The following is a 20046-nucleotide window of genomic DNA, read 5'->3' as shown; positions in this document are numbered from 1 at the left end:
AATATGTTGCAATATGCTGAGATATAAAGCAAAAATACCATGGAACAAAAAGATGAAATATAAAAAACAACAAAACAGAATATAGTCAGCATATGAAACAAGCATCTGATTCTTCATATGTTCATAGGTGTTTATTAAGCTAACGACCACAAGGGCCTTTTTAAGCCTAGCCATGCATACCAAATCTCTGACAAGTTATTTTCTGATTTTCCCCTTTGTTTGAATAATCGTGGAAAAGCATCGAAAGACTGGTTAATTCAAATTTACTTCTGTAGCTATTTTGACATGAATACCAAATTAGTGCATATATTCTCACTATTACTTTGAAATTTCATGTAAGATGAATCAATGCAAAGGGACTGGATTTCAGATATTCATCTTGCTGATCTGAAAGCCAAAAGATACATCATTTTCCAGGAAAAGTACTTCAGCTCTGTGCTAGATTTATTAACAACAGTGCTATGCATGTGGATTTTCAAGTAAGTTTCAATTTTACAAGTCTTTCTAAGCTACTATGTATATTTTCTGCTTTCTCTTTCTCCCCCCTTTCCCTTCAGTAATTTCAATATGATTACATTTGTTATTTAGACTTAAGTATATGACCGAGATGTATGTTCTGTAGATTTAATCTAACCTCCCCACTACCCCCTCCAAGTGTTATGTCCTCACTGGTAAGATCAGATCACAAAGTGACCTTCCTTGAAATAAAGGTAAAACTGTCCCCCAACCTAAATCTAAAAACTTTAAGAAATTCCCTAAGGTAAATTAAGGGACAGCATAGCTAGTTTCCCAGCTCCCCCAAATCCAGAAAACACAGAAACCTATGCAGAGGTGTACACAAAAGCCCTGTATGACCATATAACAAATGCATAGAAACGGCAGTACCAGACTGAAACAAACCCAGGTCAAACTGCAAAAACAAGCCACCCTGGTAGACCCCTGGTATTAATAGGTTGAACAACAAAAAAAAAGAACATCCTTCAAGAAGTAAGAGGAATCTGCAGAACAGAGCAAAACGTCCCTTATTAGTCTAAACATGTGAATCAGGGAACTAGACAAGTCTCTAAGAGCAGACTCTGAGGTAGAAAATAGTGTCCAAAGCTAAGGATGACCATAAGACATTTTTCAGTTGTGTCCACAGTCTTAAGGGCAAAACCGAACAATGTGCAGAACTAGTTATAGATGGCATCACCTATACTCAGCCAGAAGATATAGCAAATCTGCTGGCCAACAAATTCAGCTCAAAATTTACCTTCTCCATCACCCACAGTTATCTGCAAAAAAATACCCTCCACCACTCTGCCATCAATTATCACCAAAGAACAGTTTGTCACTGCTGTCTCTAAAGCTAAAAACACAGCTTCAATGGAGCCTGGCAACATACCAGGTTACCTCTTAAACAGCTTAAATCAGGACTTATCAGTCCATTAGGATCTTTATTTAACCACAGCCTCTGGGCTGGCTTTGTCCCGACAGAGTGAAGGGCAGCAACAGTCATCCCTCTGCAGAAAGGGAAACCATCTACTAACCCGGGAAGTTACAGACCCATAACTCTGGCTAGTCTTATATGTAAGGTCATGTAAAGAATAATCATGGACCTGATAAATAATGACACAGGAAACCTCCAAGCACTGGACTCAACCCAATTTGAGTTTGTCAAGGACAGGTCATACCTACTGAATCTGGTGGATGTCTTGGAGAAAATCACTAAGGCCACTGATGAGAATAAAACAGTACATACTGCCTAACCTGACCTGGCCAAGGCATTTGAAACAATTCCTTAATCAATTATTATAAATAAACTCACAAAACTGGGCATAAATCTCTACCTCACCAGATGGATAGCCAATTGGCTCATGGGCAGGACACGTGGTTAAAATGGGTGAATCCAGATCCAGCAAGAAGCCAGTTAATAGTGGTGTGCCACAGGATTCAGTGCTGGGACCACTCCTGTTCTATGAAGGCAAGGCTAATGTGGAAGGCCTCTGGATGAAAAAGTTTCCCAACAAATGCAAGCTGGGGCAATCACTGAATCCCCAGTTATATAGATATCCTTCAAGAGGGTCTAGATCAGAGAAATGAATGGTGGTAGAACCATGGTTTAAAACTAAATGTGGAAAAAAAAGCATTATTATACCCTTTAAGAAGTCAAATACCCCTGCAACTTACAACATCAATAGCACACCCCTAAGAGTAGATTCAGAGGTGAGACATCTAGGTACACAGATAGACAGTAGCCTGAATTTTGACTGCCATGTGTCCACAGTGGCGAGTAAGTCTTTATATGTGGTATAACTTATAAATAAAGGTATGGCATCCAGATCCAAGGAAATTACAGCCCCACTGTACTCAGCCCTCATTAGACCAATAATAGAGTACATGTGCTATTTGGCATGTACTTGACTAGGCACTTACAGCACTTGGAATGACCTCAGAGGTTCCTCACAAATAAGATATAGGGTGTAAACAACATGAACTATGCAGACAGACTAAAAGATCTATCCCTTTACTCTGTCTTCTACCAACTATTAAGATGTGACCTATGCCTGACCTACAAGGCACACACAGATCCAGCCCTGATGGAGCTGCTACACATCTACAAGTCAAGCAGCACGAGGGTCACCTGATCTAGGGATCTACACTTAGCGACTCCAAAAAACCATGCTGGACAGACAGAAGTGTCTCAGAGATTGTTCCTTCTTTGGAACAGGCTTCCTTTTTATGTTAAACAGAGCACTTCCCCGGCCCTCTTCAAACATAGTTTAGATCAATGGATGGGGAATCATAAATTCACACTGGGTAACACCTATGTCCCTTATGGATAGGGGCAATCTGTAAGAAACTCAAGGTATAGGCACAAACTCATGCCAACCTCTTGCCCCTAAGGGACACATATTGGGTAAAATTGAGTTATACTGGCTAGGCTTGTAGGGGTTCTTAAGCCATTAGCCTAGTAATTTCCTATGAACCTATGAACATGGTGACATCCTCCAATCTTCCATCAGATACAGAAGCAGCCATTTTTCAGACACTGCATACTTCTTTTTTGCTTTCAATCATCACTTCAAACATTAACATACTGAATTTAACTGTTGCCATCTATATGTCTTTGCTGAACAGAACTTGTTTGTCTTTTTTCGGCTTTTCCCGGTTAGGGGTCGCCACAGCGGAACTCCGGTCCGCTAATGATTGGCAGTCGATTTTTACGGTGCTGAGTGACCAGCCCAATGCCCAGCCTTCAGCGAAGGCACGCCCATTCACGCATGTCTTTTGGAGGCCACTCGACTGCGGGGAGGACATGCAGACTCCACACAGAAGACAGAACAGAACACTGGATACAATTTTACTTCTATTATATCCAAGCTACTTCCTGTTACTTTCATATATATCACAACCTTGGTTGTGATTATTCCTAATATGGACCAGGTGAAGAATTCTAGAGAGTTCCAGTTCTCCACAATCAGGCACTTGACAATACAGATAAACACCGAAGAAAAAGTGAAAGGTATGGATTTTGTCTGTGATTGAGTGCAGTATCAACATGTATTAGGCCCTATAAAAATTAGCAAGATATGAAGCCAGATGTCGTTGTATGGAATGAAACCTGAGCAAAAAGTTATCTATAGAATATTGGCACTTACTTTTTCAAGCTTAATTAAACACTGCATTCAGTAACATGCGACCGGTAATGTACTTACTTAGTTTTAAAAGAGAGTCTTCCTGTGAGCTTCTGGTTTCCCCAGGCTGGTCAAATATTTCCTTGGTGAAGTTGGAAGGGAACATTCCTGTCTTTCCATTGAGTATTCCTTCCCACCATCCTTCCTCTACCTTAAACAAAGTGAAAACAAAGCATGGTTTACTAAACTTTTACTGCAAACAATGTAACAAGTCAGCAAACATGGCTATTTGTAGGTTACATGGGTCTGTATCAGACATTCAAAGTGCTTAGACTTCTAACCTAACTTTTCTGCCTTTGACACATACTTAAATATAACTGTGTGTGTTGCAATGTGCAAACTAATAATGGATTTAATATACTTTATTTCATTCTAAACGACACTATAAAATTACCTGCTTTATATAATATATAACACTGACTGTGACAACAATACTGCAAAGTTTCATTTTCTTTCTGCATTACAGCTGGTATCATTATTTAAAATGAGTTAAGGAAACTGACAATAAGTGCATTATTTAATAAAATTCATTATATGATTCACAAAAATCTGAACAGTATTGTTCATTAACACCCTTTGAAACTTTTTCAGTTCTCTGATGAGATGATTAAATTAGGAAATGGAACACCTACTTTAAAATACTAATAAAGTTTAGGAACAGAATGATATAGTGAGCTGTGATAACACTCCATATGTCATGACTATGGAATCCCAAGTAATACACAGATGTGTCAACCCTGTCATGCAATTATTTTCTGCCTTTACAATTATTGAATTAAACCTACTGGGCTACATTCTAGATACTCTTAAAAATTATTCTGAATCGATATTGAACAAGCAAGTGAAATGTTTTATTTAATGAGGGTCAGTAGTTCGCATTCCTTTGCAGTAGCTTTAATCATAATCTGTTTCTGTAAGAAAGCCTGGTAAAGTATATCCCTCATCCGTTTCTTCTTTAAAATACATACATTAATGTGCCTTACCCACAGGAAAAAAGAGAAGATATAAAGATTATATTCAGCGTTTTCAAATAATGTTAATAAAACAATTGACTTGCTAAAATGCGATGATGATGTCCCTCATTAAATGAATCTTATCTAAGGTTCCCTTCAATGATATCCAAATTAGTTCCTTTTTAACAGTGTCTTGTGAGAGCATCATTGTTCTGTTATCTGTAAAGTTCTAGTGTAGTAAAGAAAGCACTAGAAATGTAGTCACCACAGACGGCCCTGTACTGAAACCCTGAGATAAAATTTCATAAGCAACTGTGATGTCTTTATTCCTATCTAAAAATAATTATGTGGGTCCACTAAACTGGTGTCATACAAAATATCTGCTAGATATGATGTGAGAAAAGGATTAGTTAGCAAACATCTGATAAAACTTACTACTGAGAACTTTACTTAAACTGGCAGAAAACAAAATATTTGTGACGCTGGTACCCTCAGACAAACTAGTATGAGAAGCCATATAATTTATTTATTTATTTTATTTATTGACATTTGGTGACCAGGAAAGTCCGACTGGGTCAGAGACCCATTTTCAGTAATTGGACAATTATGAGCATTAACAAATGTCCAAGAGAAATATAAAGAGTTAATGGAGAAAATATGTCAAAACATTATTTTGCCTACAGTACTGTAACGGTGATGTCTTCTCTTTTTCTCACAAGAGTAACAGCTCAAATACAACTCCTGCTCCCTTGAGACCTCCACCATTACCACAGTCCAACTCTGAGTCAGAGAATACTGCCTCAGAACATCTCTGTTTCAGTGATGTCCCCCCCAAAAAATGCATATCGCCCGAAGCGAGCTATACACAACTCTTCTAACGGCACTATTTGTGTCTCCCTTTCTCCAGCAGCATACAGCTCTCTAGCATTAAGTAGTATCACTACCACACATCTTTTTCTATGGGTAAAGAACTCTGTACTGCTGTTCCTGAGAGTTCAGGAATATGCCCACTCACTAACTGTTTAAATCACACAGATATGGTAAACTGGCATTTCTAGTCTGTTTCAAACACCCCCTCCTCTTTTCACTGTGGTTGGTAAACTAACATTTCTAGTCTGTTGCAGGTCCTCTCTCTCTCTCTCTCTTTCTGTTTCACTGTGGTTGACTACTTAATTATATTTTATGAAAGTTAATAAGAATAACTATTTGCACTTAAAAAAAATAAACAAGCTTTTATGACAGAGTTGTTTTGCTCAAAACAGCACATAAATGCAGCATTGAACAAATGCACAGCTTTAATTGCAGCTCACAAGAACAGAAGTAAAAGGTGATGTGCTAACAGAGGTCTAAATAAAGAATTATGCTCAGACTTGCTTGGCCTGTAACCTTCATTCACAGCTATCAACAGGAACATTTTCCTTAATCTGATGTTCTTTCCCCACTCAGTTAAGGTGACTAAAGAAAAATATGCAACTTTCATTGATTTCAGTCATAAATTCATTCTTTCATACCTGCTTGTCAATCTATAGTAGGATGCACACACACACACACACTCACACACACACACACACACACACACACACACACACACACACACACACACACACACACACACACTGTCACGTGTCTTTTGGATAGGGGAAGGAAACAGATCACCTGGCAAAGCTCATGAAAACATGGGAAAGGACATTGGAACTACTCACAGAGAAAGTCCCACAGTCAGGACAGAACTGGAGAAACCCATGTTGACAAGACAGCACATTTAACTACCACACCACTCTACCTACCTCCCACATGTATACACTTTCAGGCCATAGATTCTCAGTAATATGCAAGACTCTTCCCTTTGAGCAGGTTGCTTATAGAAAGTGGAGAGGAATGGATGCCATAAAAGCACAAAGCTAAAGGTAATTTACTTTGCTTTACAACAATTAGCAAATTAATGGTTAAGCAAGAATTTCAACTTTCTTTAAACAAATCCATAACGTCCATGGTGACATACTAACAATTGGGAAAACAACTGTGCTGGCAATACCATGCATCTATCATAATGTGAGATGTGTAGTGTTTTAATATAATGTTTAGCTTTATTTTTGAGAAAAAAATCTAGCATTCTTTCTTCAAAGTTAATTATAAAGTCATGCCAGAGTAAGACGCTCACCAATTCTGAAAAGATCTCAGAATGCAGCCACTGCACCTCCAGACCAAGAAGACCAAGATTAGGTTGTCTGAGAGCCTAGTGGGGATAACTCCTGGTTGCCTGTGTGGGAGACATACCAGACCCAGACACAGAGAGGTGGACCTGGGGCAGATCAAGGATATACTTGAATAGATTATATCTCTCAGCTCTCCAGGGAACACCTGTGGATGCCCCAGGACAAGCAGTAAACTGCTGGGGTGGAGTGTGAAGAAGTCTGGTCCATTTTCTCAGAATGCTACAGCTGCAATCCTCACAATGAGAAGTGGTTTTAAAAAATGGAAGGATGAATGGCTTGACATACAGGCGAATAGATGATGGATAGTGAATAGATTGGTGGTTTTACTGCTGAATGGCAGATGGACAGATGGCTGGATGGATGGATTCACAGTTACTGTTTTTGAAGATTTTCATTGTGAAGCTCAGGTTATGCTGCAAAACATTTTTGCTTAACACTTCTGAGTAGTACTTTAAGTTCTAAAGCTAGTAAAACTCATTGGAGACATAGTTATAAAAGTGGAATGTGTATCAAAAACCTCTCAGGAAACAATAGTACAGCTAGGCAGACAGAAAGCCTGCAATTAGACAAAGCTCTTGCAGGAAGTAAAGAATTAACGGTGCACCTGAGATGAATGGGTAAACTACTTATATCATTACATTAGAAACCACTGGGGGGTGGGGTTGTCTATGTTAAAATTACCAGGGACACTAATTCACAGTTCTTATAAAATAAAGTTCCATTCTCTTGATCATAAATAGTTACTAAATACAGAATAATTCATACACAATTAACCAATGAATAAAAAATGAAGCCCTCAGTTCACAAATTAAAAGACCTTTAGATTGGGGTTATCCATCTACACTAAATTATAAAGAAATGAAGCCAGTAGTCAGTAGAGTACACGACGGAACTGCATACTTCCTTTTTTTGTATAGCAGCTAACAGCACAGGAAAGTGAAAGACGTTGCTTCCAACTTACACAACCCCAAGTTAAGATACAGATCACGTCAGTCGCCCTGCTAGACATGGGTCCAGGGAAGTAAATATTGTGGGAAGAAATATCCAGTGAATTGTTATGGCTAGGCTTGTATAGGCCCTAGGACTGATAGCCTAGTACAAACCTATGAACCTATGAACATCCTAAAATTCATAACTATAACAAAACAAATAAAGGAGATTGTTTTCTGTAGATGAGAGATAATTAAGATTAAATCATCATACTATATATAATATTTTTGCTCCTCCAGAATTTATGTATAAGCACTAAAAGAGCTAAAAGGATATCTTGGAAAAAGACAGACATCCTGCTGCTGACATATGAAGTGTCATCCTTTCTTACATTGTAGTGTTAGTCATTTTCTTCATGAGGGCAAATATTTTCAATATCTGGATACAGCAGAAAAGTATTATCTGCTTGATAATGCTTGGTTGATACACAATATATGGTTTATGTGGCTTTCTGTAGTGGTTTGCAGTTTCATATAGCAAATTGAACAGGCCCTGCTTATTTGTATAATGGAACACATGGATAGCATGAACACAGGAAACTGCTCAGATGCATTATTCAGACAGAAAAAACACAGAAGGGATGCAGACCTTACGGTACATTTTAAATCTGCTATATTCTAATCCTTACCATGTTACAGGTTCTTAACAAGAATGATTGGGGGACAACTATATAATAATGAACTTCAGATATGCAATGCCAGATGCCAGATTAAACTAAAAACAGTACTAATGGATATCTCTTGAATGATACTTTCTCCCAGAAGCCATACCTTCAGAAAAGGAGGTTAGCCAAGTTCAGCTACTCTGCTTTTTATTCAATGATTATTTACTTATTTATTTAATTATGTATGCAGCTGGTAGGGTTAAGGCTGTGAGCTGTAGTTTCCGTCTTACAAGGTTTGATTCCCTGAGCCAATGTTTGCCTTCCTAGTGAACATAAGCAAGTCATTTAACCAGATATTTCTTCTGGATCACCCCCAAAAAGGGATTTTGTGTCCAATGGGCCTACTTTCATAGCTGGCATTAGGCATAGGCCAACTACACTTAGGGCTCCGTTCTAGCAGGGGTGCTTTTCCAGTATTTATTTATTAAAATTTGTTTGTAATAAAGACATGCTTTCTTTAACATGTGTATAATGGATACAGGAAAAATTGAAGTGTAAGATGAACCGTGGTAAAAATGATGAAAAAAGGAATAGGTAGACCAGAATGGGGGCACTAGGTGATGTGGGGGGTGGACACTGTGGAACGCTTTTGCCTAGGGCACCAGCTGACCAAAAGCTATCCCTGCCTACTTTGTTAACAAAAGGGTACTATTACTATTACTGTTATTATTATTATGTATAGTATTTCATTAAATGCACTGACTTGTTTGCCTGCACTATATTTTGAAACTAAAAGAAACAACTTCAAGAGAGATTTTATATACGAGTGATTTCTTAATGAGTCAATGGTTTTTATTAGTCACATTACTTCATTCAAAGTATTTAAACTGTAAAAAGTACTATACTTTGTCTGATGAAGTATTTATGTTAAATTCCTACAGTCCAAATGTTAGCAGTTTGTATTATATGAATGTCTGCTTTACATGTTTTATTTCTATTGGCTTTTATGTTTTAAAAAATATGTGGATTTTATATCCAGTTTTTGCTTTCCTGGTCACTTTTTTGTTAATGGAATTTTTTTTTGGTCATTCCTGGCTACTTTTTTTTCTGTTGCTCTTTGTAAATTCACTGTTTCTGCTTTGATTTTTTTTTTTACTGCTTTGATTTTGTGACGTGGCTGTTTTGTTGCAGTTTGAAACACAAGACGTTAGAGCAGCATTATTCTTCTTTGATAGTAGTCTACGTTATCTATTCTCTTTTTAAATGGGGCTTTTTCTGGTACTTGCTCTGTAATCACTGAAGTTTTAGCACTTTACAAGGTCATTTGCTAACCTTGACTTTATCTTATTAAACGTAATAAGTGTACCATGTCTGTACCTCTACATCTATTACCAATAAGAAGCATTATGTTTAATATGGAGGATACGATCAGGTCTTTGATCATAATCAGCTTGTTATGCGTCTAAGACATGCATGCCACGAAATTCACCTTGAGAGTGGAATGAGGTGAAGCTTGAGAGCTAAATCTTGGCATTCATGTTGAGAACTAATAACAAGCAGGGTTATAACTGGAGAGACCCAATCATAATTCTTTGTAATGCGTGGAGCTTAACAGGCTTCCATGTACTACATAAGTTTAAAAAAACACAAAACCTGTAGCAGCTTTAAAAGTTGTAACACAAAGTTACCACACTGACAGAATCCACCATGGCACAGCAGCAGGAAGTGCAGAGAGCTTTAAAACATATTAAACACTTCAGCTGGCCAAAACAAGAAAGGTTGAATGAAGCGATTAATGTTTTAAACCTCTTAGTGCTTCTCACCTCTGTCCTGTGGTGGCTGCTGACTACTGTTAATGCTCTAGCATGAGACTAGAGCTTAACAGGGTTTAGGGGTATTTATTAAGCACTTTTCAGATGTCAGAAAGGTGCTTAACAAGCCTGTCTTTTCCTCAGTTTCTTAGTTTAATCACGGCACAATATGTACTACATTAAAGCTAATTGTAATCATGCTAAACGTAACTGTAAATTTTGAAACTGAAAAAGGAAATTCATACGGCAAAACAGTAAACAAAAACAGAAATTTAAAGAGTAGGCATATGCTGCAGTATATTACATGACTCTGTCATTATAATTTTTCAGTGTCGCAGAATGATTTTTGATGACCAGCTGTGTAAAACAACAAGGAAAGTCCTTATACCTACGCTGCAATATGCCCTGCCTATTATAGATCCTAACTATAATCAACATTTTGGGCTCATACAATGTACAGTTAACAATATGTCTAGGTTTTAAACATTCGCTTCTGCCAGTAAGCACTACTGCAATGCCTGCAAAAAGCTAACAGAGCCACGTGAGTAAGAAAGTACAGTTCTTCAGAGTAGTCCCTCCCTCCACCCCCCCTTGTTTATTGGTGTGTTTTTATGATACGGTGTGGGCATTTATTTTCCATTATTCCTAGCCTTGTCCCTTCACAGCTCAGCCTCCCTTTCTCAGCTGGCAGGAAAGTTCTGAAGGGCTTGGCTCAGCTCGATCTGCCTCACAGTTTGTGAGTGTGGAAGGTGCTGTGAAGCTTTGGAAGCTGTCTGGCTGTTCTATCCGTGGATGGATAAAACCCATACAGCTAAGGCTACCACAGTAGAGATCATTCGAACATTTACAGTTATGATGTTTACTTGCACAGTTATACTATGTTCACCATTTCGATCACTGCTGCAGTATGGTATACGAGTTGATTATCCCAGCTTACTACATTTTGGAGGTGGAAGGAGAATGAACGATTCTAGCAAAGCCTGACCTACACCTTGACAAGGAGTCAAGATGACAGTGCTTTGTAAAAGTATGTACAGAGGACCAAGTGGCAGCTTCTAAAATACTTTGGAATCCAACCCTTTCCAAAAACAGAGATGAAGTTAAGGTCCTGGTAAAGTGGGCCTTTACCCTGCCTGGAATAGTTTTGTTATGGTGAACAGCCCTATACTACCATTTGGGAATAGTCTGTTTTGACACAGGTTGTCCCTTCTTACCTTCACAAGAAATGAACAATTGATCCAAAGATCTGAAATCTGAAAGATTTAGTTTTGTCAAGATAGTACCTGAGTTGTCTAGTGGGCATCCAAGGTATGGATTATCCTCTCTCCACCATTTTTATGTTTAGGAAAGCAAATGGGGAGATGGATAGTTTGGCTAAAAGTAAACTCAGATACCACTTTAGGCATAAAAGACTAGTTCTCATGGAAACCCTCTCCCTGTGGGAAATGAGGTAGGGGTGACTCGCCATAAGAGCTTGCAACTCAGATACCCTTCTTGGAAAGGTGAGAGCAATCAATAAAACTATTTGCCAAGTTAAGAACCTCACGTCAGCCAGGTTAGCTGGTTCAGATGGAGCAAGTGTTAGCTTCTTTAACACAAAATTAAGATCCCAAGGAGGGGCAACTGGTTTACTTTGCAACCTCTTGTGTAAAACCCCTTTCGGAAACACTTTGACATGAGACTGCATTTGAAAGAGGAGGATACATAGGCACAAGGAGCATTTGGGTGACATTTGGCATACCTTTTAAAAGTAACAAGTAGTCTTTGGTAAACTAGATGAACATTTGGGCTTCTATGGCAGGGAATCCCATCTATTAAGAATAAAGCAGCAGTGAATGTAAGGACATACACTTTTACTGAAAAACATGTAGCACAGAAATCTTCCCCAACCAAGTCACTCATCATTTTAAAAAACAAGGATGAATAATAATTAGAACACAAGAAGGTATAATAGTGTATTTTTAAATTATTGAAGAATTTGCGGCAGCACTGATAAAACTCTACTGTATGAGCTCAGTGGCAATAATAATACTGCAAAAATAAGGGCAGCATAGTACAGCCATGATTATTTTAATTCAGTAAGCCCAATGAATGTGGACGTTTCCTGGCTTCTGGAAACAGGTCATCATGTAGATTATCTCCAGAGATGTACCAAAAAAATTCAGGCACTGTACATCTCAAATGATGAGTCTGAGGTAAACTGTGTATTTTTAATAGCACTATCTTTATTCACCCCAGCTGTGTGTGTGGTACAGGTCATCCCCATTCTACATTCACTCACTTCACCACCATAGCCTGTTTTATTAAAACCCTATATACTGTAAGTCTCTTCATGGGAGACTGTATAGCTTTATAAGCATACTGTGATGCAGTACAGAACATTTTTCCAGCCACAGGTAACTTGGCGAGGAATTGTCATTTTGCATTCCTGATCCTCAGCCAGACCCTGCATGCAGTGTCTTAAAGATGGCTACACATTGCGTTTGTTTCCAGATGCACACAGTCTAATAGCTTGACCAGATCGTAAGATATCTGTTTCAGTATAACATGTACCCTTCTCTGGCTTCCACTGGGGGATAGTAGTGTTGCACTTTGTTCTCACTCCCTCTTCTTTGGATGGCAGAGCTGCAGGTCAGCTGTTTCATCCATTCCTCTCTACCAGCCCTCCTATGCAGGGAACGCTAGCTGAATCCTTGTCATCAACATCAAAGTTGGAGGCAAAATTACTACATTGATGGGGCACTTTAGGCATGCCACAATAACTTCTAGAAGAATTATCATAGCAATTAAAAGAAATATTAAGGAACTAGTTTAATAGAGCAAAACAACTGTGGCTTTACAAAAGGAAGACCCTGTTATCTAAAGGAGGTGCCATTCTCTGAGTGAGCAAGTTTCAGCTGTCACATACCAAGGGTTATCTGTTCACACTGTGTAACAGGCTCTAACAAAAGACTTTAATGCAATTTTTACATGCTAGCATTTAAAAAACAAAAAATATGTTAGTTGAGGAACTGCCCAAAGCGTGTGATATAACAAGTGGTTCATAAGAGGGACCTGTCCTTGGGCCATTTTTATTCTGTCTCTTTACAACTGGCATTAGAGCCATATATTTTATATTTCAGTTAGGAATCCTGCAAAAGTAACTACGTTCACTGATAAATAGAATTTAGATCTTAAGTTACATCACTTACTAGGGTATTGATCTGTGAGGATCTTAAGTTGAATAGCCTTAAATTATAATAGTAGATTTTAGCCCTTATATTTTACATGCAAATACCCCATAGATTGCCTGAACAACAGCATGTCTTGACATTTATGTGTTTACCATATCCATGAGGATGGAGTGCTAAATCAGGGATGAATTTGCCATTACCTATCCATTTGTCAATATTAAATTTGAACAAAGTAAGAGAAAAAAAATGTTTTATGAGGTGTGGAAGATAGTCCCAATAGAAGTGTAAGAAACACTCCTGTCCCTCCAACATGTTCTATTTATTTTGCAGAAAAGATTGAGATCTCTTAATTAAGTTGGTGTTTATGAATCAAATGGACGGGTCTATATTAGAACACCGAACAGTTAAAATGTCGAGTGCTCTAATATCAACCCATTTTCAGTGAACGCTGAAAATATCGAAGAAGCAGAAAACCAAATTCTTTCCTAGGGAAAGAATTTGGTTATCTGTTTCTGTTGCTTCGGTATTTTCAGCGCTCTGTTGGAAAGTTACGGGTCGGGTTCAAGTAAGTGTGCGACTGAGTGCGGGTTAGGTATATGTCCGATTGTGTGGACATGAGGGTTAGGGCGGGTTAGGTGAGTTAGGGTTAGGGTGCGGGTGAGGTGAGTGTGCAATAGTAACGGACCTTAGGGTTAGGGTTTGTGTTATGGATGGTTAGTGGTGTGTGTATAGTTTAGTGTAGGGTTAGGTGTAAGATTTTAGGTGTGTGTGTGTGTGTGTGTGTGTGTGTGTGTGTGTGTGTGTGTGTGTGTGTGTGTGTGTATTGTTGTGTGTTTGGTGTGCTTGTGTTGTGTGTATGCGTTTTGGAACCGCAAATTTTTTCCCTAGGAAAAAATCCGCTGTTCTTAACGTTCAATGTTTGGTATTTTCGATTGGTAGGGTTCGATATTAGAACACTCGACATTTTGAATGTTCGGTGTTCTAATATAGACCCCAATGGACTTGCGAGTGTGCAATAGGCCTGTCTGAACAGGGTGCGCTAAAGCTCAATATGCAAGGCAGAGCTCACCTCTCAGCAGCCTGTATGATAATGAAAATAAGGGATAAGGCTTTTGAGATGGTCTGCATAGTTTATACAATGTATACCCTTGATTGTTTTTATAAAGAAAGTTGTGGTCATTCTAGTTGTGACAAATGTTTGGACAGGTACATACAGAAAGTGACATTATACTCAATGATCGGCCTAATGAGTGCCAAGTATACTGAAACAATTACATTCCTGCATATTGATGTAACGCCATTAGATATAAGCTCTGCAATGAAAAAGAGCTTCCTTAAAACAGTGAATATGTGGTGATCGAAGGATAGTTCATTGTTGACATTGGTTCCTAGATCCGTAACTATGGGATACATTTTCAGGGGTATGTTGTCAATATGAAAGTCACAAGAGGAGTCATGTTTGATGAAGGATATGATTATACACTTCTTGGCATTTAGTTTTAGTTTATGGTATTGACACCAGCTATTTGTGTGGGACGGGCCCTCTTGGAGGATCATGGTGTCCTCCAGGGAATTTATAATGGTACCAACTTTGTAGTCATCTACAAACTTAGTCAGACACAGACCTTTAAGTTTGACCTTAAAGAATTAATTGCCAAAGAGGAGTGGCCCAAGGACTGAACTCTGAGCTACACCTCTACAGGCAGGTCTTTTGGAATAGGTAGAGTCACCGACCCTAACTTCCTGGGTTTTACTGTGAGCCAGTTTACTATTGACTGAGTTACCCTTCAGGATTACCTTAAAAAGCCCAAAAAATGGTGTACTAGGAAGTAACATAATTCCTGTGTGAACAAATGCGATGTAGAACCATTTGAGAAGAAAGTTGTGGATGGTACATGCAAGAAGAGGCTAAAATGGTGGACAAAACTGGAAAACTGGGTGTATTAATACATATAGGTCTTAGTTTTGATCACAATGTATGCACAGTGAGAAGGACAGCCTCTGGAGCTACACATTTGTTTCTGAGAGATGTTACAAGTAAAGCATCACACATACTTAGTTCTTGTTTGTAAGCTTAACACCAGTAATGGAGTACAATGTAGTTATATTTGAATAATATCCTATCAAATACAGCAACTAAAAAGGGATCATGCCAGAAGACATCACTTTGTTGTGGTGATTTTGACATTAACGATTCATTGGCTCTATAGATTCATTCTTTCCATGAGGGTGAGTGTTCTATGACCCATTCTTTCCCTACAGCTGAGAGGTGAGCAAGCCATGAGTGGTAGCCAGCATTCTTGCATTAGGGATTGATACTTTTTGCCAAAGCCAAACACCATCTGCACATGCCTGAAGCAAAAAGGGGGCTGTCGAGCAATGGTCCTCTGTAATATATGTTCATGTATCTGCATATACAGAATCAAATGACCCTGCCTCACTTGTAGGCAGTACCTCCATGGAATCCCAGGTCTTCACCTGTGATTCTACTGAAGACAGTGTCCAGGCATATGTCCACATCCCTTCCCCAAAAAAGAGATGCCGGCAGGCTAAGTCACATCACTGGTCTCCTCCCAAGCACCACCCCTAACAAATGCCCAAAATGTTAATTAAACTCATGTCGCCCTGGTCTTAGGGCTTTATTCCTCTATGCCAGTGCAGCTGACCAAGTGATTAACCACCATAAGGGAATTAAAATATTAAAACTGATTGAAATTACTCCCTTTAGTTTCAGTTTCTTGTACTTTATTTAGCATGACTTGAATTTCATCTTTACTACTTTGTCCATTGCTAAACTTTCTATATTGTTGAGTCTAGTTTACAATGCACAAGGAGCAACTGCATTGTGTGATAATGGTCTATTTAAAATAGACAGCTTTATGGCCCAGCAAATATCAAGGCTCAGAAACAAATACTTTAAACACATCAGAGTACAAGCAGAACCGAATTTCAAAATTCAACCAGACATTTGCATAAAAAATTAAAAAGGGAGAACTATGTGTAATTGCTTTCAGGTTTCTCAATGAAATGAGGTCCTAGGACTAATCCTTCAGCAGGAATGCATACTTGTTCATACATGGAGAACATACCTACATGTCATTTGGAGACCTGCCAATTCCCAAGACATGATAACTTGAAGGAAACTAGTTAATGTGATTTTTTTTTTCATATTTGCCAGATATGTAGGCTGCGTATAGATACAACTCAGGATTATAGGGTGATTCACTAAAGCATACTTAGCTCATCCACTCCTTACATAACTCAGGAGATGAAAATTACTATTGCCCATAGGCATACCTGTTACAAATAAGGAAGCATGCAGTTCCCTTGCAGATGCATATAGCTACTGTACCCTTATCAATTTTTATAATTAAAAACAAGACTGATGCAACTTGGAAGAAACAAAATATTTACTACTATGGCAGGGTCAAAGAAAGCAATCACATTTGCACAGTTAGTATCAGGATGGTTAGTATTGGCCAATATCACCTCAGTAAAACATGCCAGAATTCAGGAGTACTATTCCCTTATCACAAGCCTAAAAAAATAAACTACACATATGTAATTGCAATATCAGCTAATCTAAGAAAAACTCCTTCAACAAAAGATAACTGTTAGGATTTCCACTTCTGACATGCCATCTTGGCACAATTTACAATTTTCTCTACCTCTAGCACTCAGGGATACCCACACCTCTGACCAGTATATGTTGTGATGCCATTCACTTGACTAGAAGGATGAGAGCAGTTATTGCATTCACCAGTGACTCCCATTAACTGAACATGCACAACCAGAGAGACAGAGAAACAAGAACAGAAGACAACAAAAATGACATTGATTACCCAGCTTACAGGAACATCAGTGCACAAAAGCTAGACAAAGAGGCCATCAAAGCATAACGGAATGGTGGATGAGTGACAAGTACCTTCTGCATAGAGTCACCTCACAGATTAACCAATACAGTGAATGATTAATTGCTACATCTTACTTTGGATACTTTCCACAGTTATTAATGGAAAATAATCCTAAGAGGCAAAATGTAAATCTCCCTGGCTGGCTGGAGCTGAAATCATGGTTACAACTGTTTGAAATGGAGATAGTTTGGAAATAAGCCCCGGACGCACTACATGTTGTGGAGTGGTCACTGTCGCTGTCATCTAGTGAACTGACTTTTATTTTCCTGAAATATTTTTTATTAAACGATGTTTTTAAATGAGAAAAAAATAACAATAATCATACAATAAAGAATACAATGAATTTTAAATTTAAAGAACAAACTAAATATAACTATTTACATGTACAGTAAGCCTGAGACCAACATGGTAATAAATAAAACAAGACATAGATCAAATTCCTCCTTGGAGATATTCACTAATTACTCCAATTTTAAAAGCAGGTAAAGATCTTCAAGAATGTTCTTTTTATAGACCTCTCTCTCTCTACTTAATGTAGAATACAAATTATTTATGTCAAGTTTTGCTGACAGAATGAAAAAAAACAACAATAATTTGTTTAGATCAATTATGATTTATTCACAAAAGACAAACTTCATATAAGATTAAAAAGTGATGTGACCTTTTACGGCAGCATCTTTCAATGGCTGATTTTCTGCCTGTTAATATAGTGTTGTTACCAATCCACTTGAAAAGGATTTGCATAGCCAGTGCACGCTACTCTCTTTACATGGGGTAAAGGAAACCAACGGTCTTTACTTCTGAACTCATTTTCCTTCTGCAGAGAAAATATGATCTAACAGTAAACAAACAAGTAGGAAGGACCCTGTCTCAACTGGATTCTGAATCTGCGAAGCATTCAAAGAGATGAATAGATGAGATTAAGGACAGTTATGAGACCATTTTGAATGGAAAATAGTTAGTTCTAAGGCACCTGATCCTTGAAAAACATCAAACAAGACTTCCTTGCAGATCAGAGCCTGCAGCTCAGAGATCCTGTAAGCAGAGGTGATGGCCACCAAGAAAACTGTATTCTAAAATATGAACTTTAGAACTGTCAGACTGGATGACAAGTACACATTGTCAGCCATGATTATCATGTTCCAGGAAAAGCAGAAACTAGAAGGTAGACAAACATGCTGAAACTCTTTTAAGGAAAAGCTGTGCAAGCTGGTGCTAGAGTATTTGTTCACCCCTACAGCATCAAGATATTTAGAGAGGCTAGAGACAAGCACCCTGATTATTGCATACTGAGACCCAGCTCACAAAATTATCAGGGATATTCTAGGATAACCTGCAAACTATTTTAGGTGACATAGCATATCTCAATGCCTAGACTCTTCCACCTAGCAAAGTATGTCAGTGAATGGTTGATAGTTTTCTTGACAGCTTCAGAAATATCCAGATCTCTAGCCAGAAGATACAGCAGAAGGCAATCTAGACGAGGAGCCAGGGCCTAAAGTGAAGCCATGTGTTGCCCCAACCAATCAGTGCTTTCTTTATATGTACTAAAATAACCTTCTGTATTGCCAAGGACCAAGGACCAAGGATCATAGGATCATAGGAGATTACTAGGCTAATGCCAGTGGGGCCCTTACAAGCCTAGCCAAGAGCTTATCCCCAAAAAGAAACTTCAGTCAGCACCTGTTGCCCCTGTCAGTGAGGGACACAAGTGGAACCCCGGGACAAATTTGTGGTTTCTCATCCACTCATCAAGGCTGCACTTCAAGAGGTTCTGTGAGGTACTCTGTTTGACGTTTATGGGAAGTCTATTCCAGAGATGGGACAACCTCTAGGAGACAAACCTGTCTCCCCCAGGTTTTGTTGATGTCACATATTAGATTCAGGTCTTTTCAGTGGGTAATGCACAAGGAGTTAGACTTACTGATATGGAGCATCTCTAGTAGGGCAGGGTCCAAGATTGCCTTGTAGGCAAGACACAGATCACCTCTGAGCAACCTGTACTATACAGAGTAGAGTGACACTGATTTGAGCCTGTCCACATAGGACTGGTGTTGGAGGTCATGGATTCTCTTTGTGAGGTATATCTGTGGCCTTTCTAGTTGGTGCAGATGTTTGGAGAGGTATATAGCAAATGAGGAGTTATACTTAATTATTGGTCTAATGAGGGAGGAGTACAGAGAGGTAATAACCTCCTTGTTTCTGGATGCAGTCCCTTTACTTACTAGATGAACCAAGTAAAAGGCTTTTCTGACCACTGCCGCTACATGATGGTTGAATGTGAGATTGTTATCAACCTGAGTACCCAGGTCTCTCACCACAGGTTGTGTGTTTAGGGGGTTGCCGTTGATGTGGTAATCAGAAGAGGCTGTGTTTTTGCTGAATGGTATGGTGATAAATTTATTTGCATTTAGCTTGAGGCCATGACTATAACACCAGTCATTAGTTGCTGTGAGACCCTCTTGCAGCATGTTAATATCATTTGGGGAGTCAGTGACAGTACCTAACTTACAGTCGTCCACAAACATGGTCAGCCACAGGCTTTTTGTCTTTGCCTGGACCTGTGAGAAGTAGATGCCAAATATTAGGGGTCCCAAGACAGACCCCTAGAGATCTCCACTAGTGACAGGTCTGCTATTGGAGGTAAAGGCATCTATTTTGATCTTGAGGGTCCTGTTGGTGAGCCAGTTGGACACCCACCTGATGAG

At 38.7% G+C, this 20046-nt stretch overlaps 1 protein-coding gene across 8 annotated transcripts in view; it reads right to left on the bottom strand.

Moving 5' to 3' along the window:
• Positions 1 to 20046, bottom strand: part of SH3KBP1 (SH3 domain containing kinase binding protein 1) — a 1961420-nt gene that overhangs the window by 543339 nt on the left and 1398035 nt on the right. For all 8 annotated transcript variants that reach the window (XM_044072267.1, XM_044072266.1, XM_044072264.1 and 5 more), the window contains one exon: positions 3699 to 3828. In XM_044072267.1, the coding sequence (XP_043928202.1) occupies positions 3699 to 3828 (130 nt within the window). The remainder of the gene's footprint in view (positions 1 to 3698; positions 3829 to 20046) is intronic.

This window comes from Protopterus annectens, chromosome 5.part0 (genome assembly GCF_019279795.1).
Source record: "Protopterus annectens isolate FY-2018-M chromosome 5.part0, PAN1.0, whole genome shotgun sequence".
In the NCBI taxonomy this organism is placed as follows: domain Eukaryota; kingdom Metazoa; phylum Chordata; order Ceratodontiformes; family Protopteridae; genus Protopterus; species Protopterus annectens.
This window is presented reverse-complemented; position numbering and strand designations above follow the sequence as displayed.